Below are 13,685 nucleotides of genomic sequence, written 5' to 3' on the forward strand. Positions count from 1 at the left end.
TGTGCATATGAAGAACGTCTTTGGGGTCCAAACCAACACTGAACTAAACTGAATGGACAAAAAAAACACATTTTTCTAAATATCTTCTGAATAAATAAATGCATCCAGGTTTAGAGTGAGATGAGTGTGAGTAAATGATCGCAAGCTTGTCCTGTCACTTTTAGTTTTAAAACAGAGTATTATATAAGCTAGTCTAATATGTAAATACTAACAACTGTGCATCCTTATTCTAACATATTATTACTCTTGTGCTTTGAGGATTGGGGTACAGGGTGAGCTAAATGTGTTACATATGCAGGCCGAAAGTGCATTATGGGATTTTTGTGCCTCATTGCACAGTATTTAACCTGACAAATATATACCACTACATACTAGGCATGTTTTTTAAACTACAGCTTTTAGTGATTGTATACCTTTCTGATAAGGAAAGCGACTTCCAGCCCCACCTCTCGCTATTTATCCACATTAATGTTTTACAGAGAATTTTCTTGCAAGGGCTTTAGTTTTCGAATTAAGTTATGTTTACACAAGACATTATTTGCACTGCAACAGCTGCAAGGGTCTAGAAGCATCCTGGTTAAATTGGTTAAAAATTAATTTGAGGTCTAAAGTTGGATGTAATTTGATGCAAATAAAGTGATTTTTTTAAACTAAATTAGTAAGTAAAAAGCACATAAAAAATTACCAAAGAATGCTGCTTTATGAATTCAGAAATGTACTTACATAATATTATATACAAAATTCGAGAGTAGATGGTTATAACTGTTAAACTGGAATGAAAATAAAATAAAAAAAATAGTGCATTATAATACAACAAAACATTTCATCTGAGCAATTTATATGAAAAGACAATACAAATGTAACATTGCAAGCCCAACCCTATTACTTAGACGTGTGTTCAGTAGCTAACATAAGCTTAAAATCATGTGCTGTGCTGTTCTATATCAAGCTGTTTAACAAGGTTCTTGTTCTGCTCCACAGTAAAAGAACTGATCATTGAACTCGTCCGTGTAGTCTGTTTCCTGTTTCTGTTGACACAAATAGTTTGAATGTTTTGGGAGAGATGACAAAACATAGACTGTTCAAGAAAAAAAAAAAAAAAAAAAAACGGCAAATGACGTACAAGAAATTCAGGTCTCCGTTGTTTTGGTGAAGAAATCAGAAGAGATCGGGCTGTTCAGGAAGAGGTTCATTTGTAACTTGGCCAGAGAGGAAAGGTCTTGCTGTAACTTGGGGTCCTCCCTCACTGTGGAATACCTGGAACCATATCCCTGATCGGACCCTCGTGATGGTCTCGTCTCAGAAGCACCCTCCATTTCACTTTCCTCCATCTCCACCGGCTGGGACATGTCCATCTCCTGATGCAGATTGAAGCTGTCTTCCATTGAGGGTGGAGGTGCTATCAAAAAGTGATTTCTGCTGTCCGTCGGACAATTATCTGATGGTTCTCCCAATGGAAACGCAAAAGGGGGTTGTGAGGGTTCCATTGGTCCTGGTTCAGCGAGGAGACATGGATAGATTTGTGGGTCCATTGGTGTCCCAATACCAGTCATGCTGGGTAATTCAAGAGGATATTCCATTGGTGGATAATAGGAAAGTATACTGAGCTCTGGCTGGACTCTTGGATTAATAATCACTACAGATGACTCTTCAGGGTTCCCTTGAATTTGGGGACTTACAGAGCAGACACTCTGGGCCTCTTGATTGATGTCTACCTCCTTCACAAGGATTGGGAGTCCGACGTTTAGCACAGGCGTTAATTCATATATTGGCTGCATTGGCATCTCAAGAAGTGGATCGGTTTCCCCTCTCACTTCCTCCTCGCTGGTCACGCACTCATTCTCAAACCAGTCTGGGTTCTTCAATTGGTGCGTCTGGAATGCTTCAATTGCGTTCCGTAAGGCTTCGCCCGAGGGGCAGTTGAAGTACTCGTCCTTTCCGATACCCTCGATACAGTGCTTCACTCCCTGCTGATACTTCTCCACATCGAGGATACGGAAATAGAGCTCCTCGAAATGCTTCATCAACTTATATTTAACCGCAATGTCAAACATAGACGGCACATCGCCTTCACTGCTTACGTCGTCAAAGTAAGCCACCAAATACTTCCCGTAAGAAGCCGGACGCTGCATATCAGGTGTAATCAGCTGAAGGGCGAGAGTCAGCATATCACCGACCGGAGAGCGCACGTCTTCCCGGAGGAGGATGCGAGGCTCCCCACACATCGCCCCCCACTTAGCCTGTACTCCTCGGGAGCAAAGGACCAAGATCTTGTTTGACGACTGCTCAATCTGTCGCTTTTTTTCCTCAAGCCACTGTAGACGGCCGATGGTGCCGAGCCAAGTCGTATCAAGTAGGTCCAGCATGACCTCAATTCCGCATTTGGCCCGCAGGAAGGCACAAAGCTTCAGGACTATGTCTGTGTAAAGGGGATGATCTCTGGAGTAGATGATTAATACGGATCGTGGACCAGATGGAACTGGTGCTGGTGGTGGAGGTGGGGGTTTCTGTTGCTTATCTTCATCTAAATTAAAATCATTTTAAAAATTAGAAGCAGGGATATTCCTTGAAAATGATTATTTACTGCATATCAGTTGTATTATTTCATCTGTGTGGCTAACCACAGGAAGTTACTCTTGAAAGACATCACTGCCACTGTTGTGTAACACGATTAAAAACATCCATCTTAAATGTCACTGCTTACCATTCTGTGGTTTCCTGCAGCGCAAATAAATAGCACAAATACCAATGCCACAAATTAAGAGGCACAATCCAACACAAATTATCTTGAGTGCTGAGTTATTCTCAGGAAGGCTTGTTGGTACTGTGGAAAATACATAAAAACTAGTAAAGTGGCATTAAGAAAAAAAATTCTCAGTAATTTAAAAGGTGATGTTGTTTCCATACACACCTGGACCACATATGTTAAAACTGTGATTCTTTCTACAAACAGTCAAAAAAACACTACCAAAAAAATAGACTAGAACATGCTAATTGTTTTATATGTAATCTTATTTTATTAATCATGTAACATGTTTGTTTAGTAGGGCTGTCAAATGATTAATCACGATTAATTCACATCCAAAATAAAAGTTTGAAAATATAATGTATGTGTACAGGGTAATTTATTAGGTGTATATAGTGAATACACACACATAAACATATATTAGAAAATTTACATGTATATACATTATATATTTATCTTCTTATATTTTATATTATATATAAATATATTTAATATATAAACAATAAACTATTCTTCTTAAATATATACATGACTTTATATATACATAATAAATATTACACAGTATAAACACATATATTATGCTAATGTGATTTTGATATATAATCCTATTTTATTTAATAAAATAATCATGTAACATGTTTGTTTAGGCCAACACACCTGAACATCAAAAATACAGCATGTACGTGACCAGTTCTCCAGGTTAAATGTCACATTTAGTAATGGCTTGCTCTCCTAAACGCAAAAAAAAAAAAAAAAAAAAAAAAAAAAAAAAAAACGTTTTATATGCAGAGTCATATTATCCAGCCTTATTCATTTGGATATATTTAAACAGACATACAGATAAGATGTCTTACTTTATAAAGAGTCTTAAAATCGGTGTCCCTGTTGCACTTAAGAAAAACATTGTATTTTTCTGCGTTCTCTCCAGGATTAAATGCAACATACAGAATATCCTTGCCATTTAAACCTGTGGTCCTTCCTACGGTAACATTGGGTTGCCATGTATCCCCTAAACAAAACATCAAACCAAATGAATCTCATAGGATAAGAAGTTAATACATATTTTAATACCCAAGTGTTCAGGGTTTCTAGGTGTATACATGTATCTGATTTGTAACCATTTATAAATAAGCTCTTCTCTCACCTCTTTCAAAACAGATTTTGGTTGTTCTCATCAAAAGATTGTCACAACCTGTGGTTACAGATCAAAACTGAGGTATCATTCTGAATATAAATGGTTTGATGATTTTTTTATTTGTTTTTGTTTTTAATTTGTCACTTACCTGGAACATTAACTTTTCTGTTAATATTGTAACTGGTGTGTTGTAAATTCGGCTTGGGAAGGTTGGAGACAGTCACTACATATGTGCTGTCTGGATCTACCACAACTTTATCCAAAGAAAAAGACCACTAGAATAAAACAGATCATACATTAGTATTTGTGAGAATGAATAGAATAAAAACACAAATAAATAAATCAGTCTTGCCTTTTCATTAGCACTATTTCTCATGGAATTAAAAACTTGGAGGAACTTGTAATGAACACACAGATGTTCATTGGTTGATGACTTCAACACAGCAAGCTCTGTTCCTTTCAAATGAATTATGCTTCCTGCAAAAATTGGGAGATAAATACTTATTGATGTACAGAATGAAAATAAAGAGTCCTATTAGCCCCTTTTGAAATCATTAAATATAGAAAATGTCTTAGTATTGATACACACATTTAGCATTAAACAATGTGATTTCTTCATCATGAACTTCATTATAGCTTTTTAATACAGTAAAATATAGGTTATAATTTAAAATGGTCCCTTTGCATTAAAATTGATTTTTTTTTTCTCAAGAGTTTGTCCAAGTACATGAATTTTCACATAATGTGACACACATATCTAAGACTTATCTGAATGACACCCACCATCATCCTTTGCTTTCCATTCTGCCACAATCACTGGCTCCAAATCACCTTTCATATTGCTTCTTACATCAACATACACTGACAAATCAACCGGTTCACTGGGAGTGAAATCTGAAGGAATGAGCCATTCTTCATACAGGCAATTATCTGAGGAGGAAAATAATCACACTTCAGTTAAAATATAACTCACAACAACAATAAAGAATACTAAAGAAAAAAGAAAGCAGGACTTACTGAACTCTGCAGTACACTGTACATCCTGGAGAACGAGAAAGAAACTACAATGGATCACACAAATATGACCCCCATTCAAAACTTTAAACCCCGAAGGGACCATATCAGTGTCTTCATAAACACACATTTAACATATCTAAATAAATATCTAACACTTGTTGGTATCGGCAGGTTTTTATGTATTATGTTACCTTTTGAGTACAATTCAGTGAGCGGCCATCATCCATAAGTCGGAGATTCAGCACTACAGGTATGAAGATGAAAAACACAGCACCTTTCATGTACAAGAACTTCATGATCCGCGTTCGAACCTATACAAACCTCAATACAGCTAAATAAAAAATAAAGATTAATAAAAAAAAAAGTTTTAAAACAAGTTTTTAATAGACGAATGAGTTCGACAGCGACAAAGAGCACGGTAAACAATGTGGCGAAGGTGCAGGAAACAGCCGACCTATAAAAGCTTCCTGGAATTACTGTAATATGCAAAGCAGCGTTACTCACACCTCCTGTACCTTGGAATCGCTGTCTGGTTGCGTCGCGTCGCGTCATCGTTCAAGACGCGTAGGCTACTGTAGAGTTCGCGTTTTGTGCGTCATAGCAAGACGTGTAAAAACAGATAGTTTGTATTCTTCTTCTTTATTATACTGCATACAATTCACAAAAAAAATAATAATAATAAAAAATAATAATAATAATAATAATAATGAAATTATGCAACGCAAAGAGAACGAGCATAAAAATATGGCAGATCATGAGTGCCAACACGACTTTATATTAGAAAAAGAAAGGATAAAAAAGGTAAACAGGAGAAGAGTAAATGAATAAATACATACATAACCGTTAAAAACCTTTATAAAAACTTTTTATAAATGTTGTATAAAAGTAACGGAACACATTTGTATTAAATTGTGGTTCCTTTTTATTTTGCTTGCATAATTTAAACAATTACATTTCCTTTCCAGTTGCATTTCCACATGAGGGCGCTACTTCACCACTGTATGTATGTACTGTATGAAGGCCTGTTTAGCAGTCTGTCAAAATATTTTTTTTTCTAGTTTTCGTATAAGCACATAAAAATAGATATTAGTAACTTATACAGATGTCAGACCTGATAAATGTGGTAATGTATTAATTTCGTCGAGGAAAAAAATATACTTATATACATAACTCTGTACAACACCCTTGATTATCTACTGTATGCCAAAATCCTGAAATGACAATATGTGTTGTTCACAGTTAACATTCACTTAGGCTACATGCTTTCTGTGTCTCTATAAACACAATTTAACATATTATTCTCAAAACAACTTCTCATTTTTAGACCTCAAATCGACAGAGCTGAAGGGACTGAAACAGAGCGAATTAAGGCTGGAGCGTCTGCTCAGGTGATCTGTAACTGTCACAGCATCAGTCTCTGTACTGCATACTGCACTCATGAACCAGACCCACAGTACAGATCAGCCAGTCTATATGAGGGCCAGACAACACACTATCCCAGTATCAAAATCCTCAGATTAACCATGGCAACACAGAATGAGGGCTACCCACACCTAGCCCAGGTGTGCACGCTCCTGTTTTCAAGTACTGGCCAGAGATTAGAGCGCTAACATGTTGCATCTTGGGATCTGAAGGGAATTGTTTGGCTACTTCCATGCAGGTTGGACAAAAACGTTGACTTCTATTAAAAAAATAATGTCTTTCATCTCATCCATCAATCTGGCACCTTAGAAGTTACAATCAAACTTTTGTGAAATCCTGACAAAAAGGCTAGAAGCATCATTAGTCTCACAGTAATCTTATACTGATTTACCATCTAAATAACTTTGACTCAACTTGTGTAACGTAAGTAAATACAGTATGTAGGCTACTATATTTAAAGAATATAAGCTCAATAATCTTTTCTGAACATCAAAAATAATTTGAGACTTTCTATAGGTTCAGTGTTTTACAATCACATGATAGTTTATTATGATTGCTAGGCATGCATTGTCAGAAATTGCACATTTAAAAACAGTTGGGTTAAAATGTGTCACGTTTTTTGCTTCTCTGTGATGAGATCACCTGTTTTAGTTAAAATATGGAAAGAATTGTGAACTGACTGTGACTGAACATTAAAGAAACCAATAAAATGCCTGATTAAAACTGACAAGTCTGTGCTTTGACTGAATGAGATGTATAAACAACAGCACGGCGTATATGCCAAGATGCTCTGAAAATGGAGCTAAGAAATGTCACACACTTGCAAAATCCTTTCATTCTTATGAATTTGTAGTTGGGGTCAAAGACAATTTGGAAAATTACTCCACTAGAAAATTCAATTCCACAAATGACACACTTTTTATTTAATTTTTTTTACTGGTATGTTTCAAAAAAATACTGCTTTGGTCATGACATACTTACCTTTACAGGTATCATACTTATTTGTGGACATACTTATCCACAATTAAACTGTTAGGACAGCTGAGAATACTAACCTGTAAGAAGAAATCCAAGAAAACCCCATGATAACTGCAAATACAAATTCTAAATCTTAAAAATAAAGGTTCCTTCATAGTGATGCCTTAGAAATAACATTTTGGGTTTCCCAAAGAACCTTTCAGTAAATAAATCTTAAAAGAACATTTTAATAATCAAAAGAACCTTTTTCCACTATGGAGAACCTATCAGTACAGTGCAGGTTCCATGTTAAAGGCTGCATGTGGAACCATCAATGCCAACGAAGAACCTTTATTTTTAAGAGTGTATGCTGAACTAATACATTGCAGAAATATAGTTGCTAACATACTGGAGCTAATCTTCTGGAATAGACAAAAACAGCCCCAGAAACAACCTTATAGGCAAATACTAAAGATTTTATCATCACCTTTATCATCAATATAATTTTTTACATTCTGTCAGATGTGTCAGCCACTGATTTCCAAACGTATGTTCTACTTTTTACTGACAATGAAACGTGGAAAGTGTCCGAATCTGAGAAGCTGTGATTGCTCTGTAATGCCAAAAGTGCACTTAGGATGTCACTGGCATTCAGACAAAATGGAAGTCGGCCATACGTGTTCTTCCTTAAGTGCCCTTAAGTGTTCGAAACACTGCCAACAGTGAATTTACCTCTCAGATGTGTAGATGAAGCATGAAAAATGCAGCTATGATCACTTTTAAATGAACATGCCATGATTTCATTTATCAAAGATAAATACCAGGAGGAGCTGATTAATAACCTAAACCAGTAGTTTATCTTTCTGTATGAGAGTGCAGCACATAAAACGGAGAGTGAACAGTCATCGACCCACAAACACTGTACAGTGGTCAAGCCACACTTAAAATGAATATCATTGTCTTATTTTGTTCTCCTGTGCATAAGGAAGGATTTAAATTAGTGACTTTCAGAATCAAACTAAGGCTTTGAGGGTCTCCAGACTTCTATCAGTAGGCCTACATTCTGTTATTCAACCAGACATATTTCACATATTTGTTTAATCCATGAAACCATGACGAATATTTATCAAATTATTTGATTCAAATTTTTCAATAAAATTAAATTCACAACAAAAAATTCTTGAAAATGCCATATTCTGCTCAGGGCCCGGAGAAGAATGGAGTCCCACAAGGTCTCCTGAGAGTAAACTTTGTGTCCTGAAGGAGACTTGGCAGGGATGGCAGAATTGGATAGGACAGCTCACACTTTAGCTCCAGTAACTCGCTGGCCTTTCAACAAACACACTTACATAACCAGTTTACATAATTGGTTTACCTAAATGAAGTTATTTAGAAATCAAAATGTGCCTCAACCTCAACAAAGTCTTAGTTTCGCCACCAATGTCATTCAATGAAGTCTCAGCTCAAATCTACAGGCTTCCTCTCTTTATGCTGTTACACTCCGCTACATTCCCAGCATACCTGAGCTGGGTTAAACCCACCATAACGCTGCTGGAATGGCCGGGCGAGAGCCACTGTTCCTTATCTCAGCACACATACCTGCAGTCTGGATGTGTGGTTGTGGCAGTACGCTCCAGTTGCGACTGGGTCTGAATGGCTGTGTGCTATCTGTGCCATCTCTGCACTCGCTTCCCGGCAGTGTGCTAGACTGAAACCCAGCTGCTGCCAATTCTTACCTTTAAACCTGAGTGCCATAAGTTTATGGTGTCTGTAAATAAAATCAGGTCTGTTAAGATTTCAAAAGTCACTTCTGTGATACAGCAAGTCAAATGGAAGATACACTGTAGAACTGCGTTGTAGTATTTAAAAGAATAATTAGAAACAATTCAGATCATTCAAATGGGGCAAAACTTACTTTGAACTGCTAGTGGGTCATAAAAAAATAGGCCATAGATTTAAAGACTGTCTGTTCATGTGCAGCATTGGAAAAAACAAATACAATTTTTAAATTCATTTATATATATATAAAAACATTATTTTTAGCTGGCCATTAATTTTTTTTATTTAATTCATTATATATATATATAATTATAAAATATATATATATATATATAAGATGAACAACCACCTAAACCATTTTAGCTGGCCATGTCAACAAGCCAAGCCTTGACCTCTTGTGTCTGACAAGCTGCTTTTAGGTACAGTTTAGCAGATGAACAACCACCTAAACCAGTTTGAAACTGCTACTAATCCTAAATAAACAGTTTCAACCAGCTAGAAACCGTGTTAAGCCAGCTACCATGTGAACTTTGAAGTATGTTAGCATCATTACACTATAAATTTAACAGCACTATACAGTAAAAGAAGCTGTAATCTCGCTATGTATTCCCCACCACGCTCTCCATCTTCTTATTGTCATCTGAGCACGCAGAAAGTGCGTATTCTTGTCTCCACTTTGCGTTCCATACATATTCGCTAATGTGATAATGTTTCTTAAACAAATCAACCTCCCTCTGAACTTAACATATATCAGCTTCTCATGCCGCCAATACAACATACATGAATATAGCCCACATGTATAAATGCATTAAATGTGGGTCAATAAAAGTTTACAACAAAGTCCAATCTTTTTGATGTGGAGGCCAAAATCTGTTGCTCCATTCATCCAGACAGAATGAGATGCATTTGAAAACCCAGTGCAAAGATTAACACTATAACATCAGTATCACAACACACTGCACTGGGTCCTCTGGCAGAAATGAATCAAAGAATCATTTTTAACTGTGCTAATCAGATCCATATGTTAGGCCTTTATTCTGCAGGCCTCATCAAAGAGATTCCAGCCTGCTGCTGCTGCAAGGCAATCTCTTGGCTCAACTATGAATTAGCTTTCAGCTATTATGGTTTATGGTGTGCATGGCACTTTCTTTCCATCTCCTTCTCAGGCAATGTTTTGTTTTTGTAAGAACACACGCAAGGTGCAGTGATGGTGGAAATGAAAACACAATTTCACGTCTCTCTTTACATTAATGATCCCGAAGTTCATAAATTCCCATGTCCGAACACTGAATTCCAGCAGATGTGCTGTTAATTAATGGCTAATCAGTCCTAGCTTTCATTAGCATGGTTTGTGTACACACGTTAATGAGAGACTGATTACATGTATGTGATTAATAATAAATGTTACAAATACACATCAATAGCTTGTCTATGGAGTAAGTCATTGTTACAAAAAAGTTTTTAACAAATTTTAGCTACACCACTCCATAAGCTGGTCTATATTTCATACAAAATCACAAATTGTGTGTGTGTTAAATGAGTGATTACAATTAAAAAATAAACTGGCTTTGTTGAGCCTCAGGGTACATTCAGTAATTTTATTTTTAGTCATTAGAAAGTTGAAGAAATTCATGTTACTTTTGAAAAAAGTTTAAAATGGCATATACTTACACGAGATGGAGACTAGTCAGATCTGTAGCATAATATAATATATTATGTTATACTATAATGATATTGAGACAGAGAAACGACATTGCTGGAATGTTTTCAACTCATGAACAATAAAAACATTGACAGCCGGTCAGAATCCATCTGGATCTAAAGAGTTTAATCGTTCTTGTTGTGAACGTGCCTTTAAGATTCAATTTGATTTGAACGGGTCTTTAAGATTTAATATGATTCATTTAGAAGCACTGAGAGGAAAATGTGAGAATCATTTTTATATCAGCACACCTGCTCTGCCTGTGCGTCATCCTCTATGGAGGTAAAAGACAGTACTTCCATCTATGATGGGTACACGGTCTGTTGCATGTAGGTAATTTTGCGTGCCGGCCCAGGCTGTGCTTTGCTTTGGTCAGGTGTTGAGGATCCACTGAAGATCCAGCGTTTGCCAAGAACACCTGAAGAGGGGTCACGCGCAAGTTCACATCTGAGGCTTGAACGACAAATCTCCCATAACTGGTCGCTTGCTTTCCAGCAACACCTCTTTCTTTGAGTTTTCTGCTGCTCATCCTTCCACATGTTTGCACATGTAAACACACACCACCCATCCACTCCACGGTCTCTCCTCCACCTGTGCCAAATGCTTTCAGTGCCACTTTACTGGGTGAGCGATGATGGCGTGATAAACAATATTATTTATGTCTCGCAGCCGAATTTTTAACAGAGCTTAAGGTGGGAGGATAAATCTAAGGTATGACAGCATGTTTCTCGTCTTATTACTTTTTTAACAGTACAACAAAGTAAAAACAAGAGTATTAAGATGACTAACTATGCAGTTCATTTTAATCCCCATAGCTAAAACGTGAAAGCTGCAAAAAGAGAAAAATCTAGGTGAGTTGATGCCACTCTTATCAAATGTGATGGTTACGATTATCAAAATTTCAGTCGTACTTGCATAATCCTAACCTTATCCCTTACTGCAAAAACTGAATACAGTGTAAAGTTATTCAATATTATTATATACAAAATCAGATGTTAAAAAAGCACCTCGACAAATAAATTTAGCAATTTATTTAATTTATTACAGCTGGCGATAGAGAGGCCAAAGTAGTGTAAATTTAAAGGTAAAGTGAGTCATTTCTGCACAACTAGTGACAACTAACATAATTATGTAAATAAAGACTGTCAAACTAATTTCAAAAACTACCCTTGTCAACCTTTGTTTGGATAAACAGGTTCCCTCATCCCAACTTGCTTATTGACTGTCTTAATATGTTGGGCCAAATTGAGCCACTCAAACAAATAGATTGCAGTTCCATTGGGCATCACTAGAGGCACTAAAATGGCATCCATCTGTTGTATTCCAAACAGGATAAATTCGCCTCCAAAGGCCACTTCGGAGTGAGAACAATCAAGGCTGCCATACTGAAGAGTAGTTTCAAACCGAAGTGCTCAAAACTGGCCACTTGAAACGGCCCTTTGGAAGTAAGGATTTTAAAACGTATAACTAATGAACACTACAAGTCTAACACAAACTGTAACACTAAATTCTGTTTGGTTGACAGGCCCAACAAATCTGTCCTACATGACGAAAATAATGGTAAGTTGAAAACACATTTAGATATTAATTGGAAGAAAGTGCATTGTTCTTCTCCCCAGAAGAAGGGGGAGTTCGCATTACACTTAAAAGTGAAATTCCCAGCATGTTAAGCTGTTCGAGAATGTTTATCCAGGAATCAATACGTGATGACAAGACCCTTATAAGCAAACACCTTGTGTTTCATATCTCCTTTTGAATCAATGCTGTACAAACAGCCATCTGCTCCTCTCCCCTATGTTGATAAAGGGGTTTCTCGTCTTCTGCAGGTATGAGAACTAGAGGGATCCAATCCACAGTCTGGTGCTCAAATATTACTCATCATAACTTGCTGTTGTTGGAAACTGTCATGATGGATGTTGGCCAGATGTCCAAAGGGTCAACAAAAGACATAATAGCTCGTCTTGGGCATTGTCACTTGCCAAATAATAAGAGTTTAGACCTTCTATTGCCAATGTGAGGAGCCAGAAGGTTGACCTTTTATACCATCAATTTACTGCTTTATAGTTTTAATAGTAATAGCAGTGCATACTGTACAGTATGCAAGCATTCTATTAAACACATAGTTAAAGGGATAGTTCACCTAAAAATGTAAATTCTGTCATTAATTACTCAGTCTCATATCGTTCCAAACCTGTAAAACCTTTGTTAATCTTTGAAACACAAATGAAGATATTTTTGATGAAATCCGAGAGCTTTCTGACCCTGCATAGACAGCAAGGTAACTACCACATTCAAGGCCCAGAAACGTAGTAATGACATTGTTAATAGTCCATATGACATCAGTGGTTCCACTGTAATTTTATGAAGCTACGAGAATACTTTTTGCGCGCGAAGAAAACAATAATCACTGTCCGCCCCCATTCATGAGAGTACCTTGCTGACTATGCAAGGACAGAAGGCTCTCGGATTTCATCAAAAATATCTTCATTTCTGTTCCGTAGATGAACGAAGGTCTTATGGTTTGGAACGACATGAGGCTGAGTAATTAATGACAGAATTTTTATTTTTGGGTGAACTATCCCTTTAAGTAATTTGCAATATGTACAATATTGCTTGTAATGTGTATCTGTTTATTTGTAGAACAAATTAGAACCAGCTGAGTGATTCATCGTTAATTTTATTGGTGCGTTCCAAAACCTCAGTCTGTTCATCATTATCTCCTCACTGTAATGTCAACTTGCTGAAGCAATTCTGTTGCATAATATTAAAAATAATCCCATTCTGCTGAACATTTAAAAAAACAAAAAAAAAAAACTATTCAATACGGCATATCTATCACTTATTTTCTGGTCAGGCCAGTTGTTTCCCAACTCTGATTAAACACATACCTTTAGATGTGCATTCCTAGTAAATGGAAAAATACTTTG

General features: G+C 36.5%; 1 protein-coding gene across 1 annotated transcript; it reads right to left on the bottom strand.

The window, feature by feature from the left end:
- Positions 1-681: 681 nt before the first annotated feature.
- On the bottom strand, positions 682-5,377 carry LOC109066567 (interleukin-17 receptor A). The gene is made up of 11 exons (XM_042739204.1): positions 5,090-5,377; positions 4,899-4,923; positions 4,665-4,811; positions 4,234-4,358; positions 4,030-4,156; positions 3,891-3,938; positions 3,601-3,755; positions 3,400-3,478; positions 2,912-2,980; positions 2,705-2,824; positions 682-2,524 (listed from the first exon to the last, which is right to left on the bottom strand). Exons 1-11 carry the CDS (start codon positions 5,192-5,194, stop codon positions 1,131-1,133), a joined length of 2,394 nt encoding a protein of 797 aa, XP_042595138.1. The 5' UTR covers positions 5,195-5,377; the 3' UTR covers positions 682-1,130.
- Positions 5,378-13,685: the final 8,308 nt, after the last annotated feature.

This window comes from Cyprinus carpio, chromosome A4 (genome assembly GCF_018340385.1).
Source record: "Cyprinus carpio isolate SPL01 chromosome A4, ASM1834038v1, whole genome shotgun sequence".
Taxonomy (NCBI): Eukaryota; Metazoa; Chordata; class Actinopteri; order Cypriniformes; family Cyprinidae; genus Cyprinus; species Cyprinus carpio.

What these genes read in the sequence shown, in the direction of transcription:
- LOC109066567 (XM_042739204.1), bottom strand. Translation starts at nt 5,194, where the DNA reads ATGAAGTTCTTGTACATGAAAGGTGCTGTGTTTTTCATCTTCATACCT. An exon ending in GAAATAGTGCTAATGAAAAG is followed by an intron (nt 4,157 to 4,233) that starts GCAAGACTGATT and finishes GTTTTATTCTAG; the next exon opens with TGGTCTTTTTCTTTGGATAA. An exon ending in CAGAAAAGTTAATGTTCCAG is followed by an intron (nt 3,939 to 4,029) that starts GTAAGTGACAAA and finishes CTGTAACCACAG; the next exon opens with GTTGTGACAATCTTTTGATG.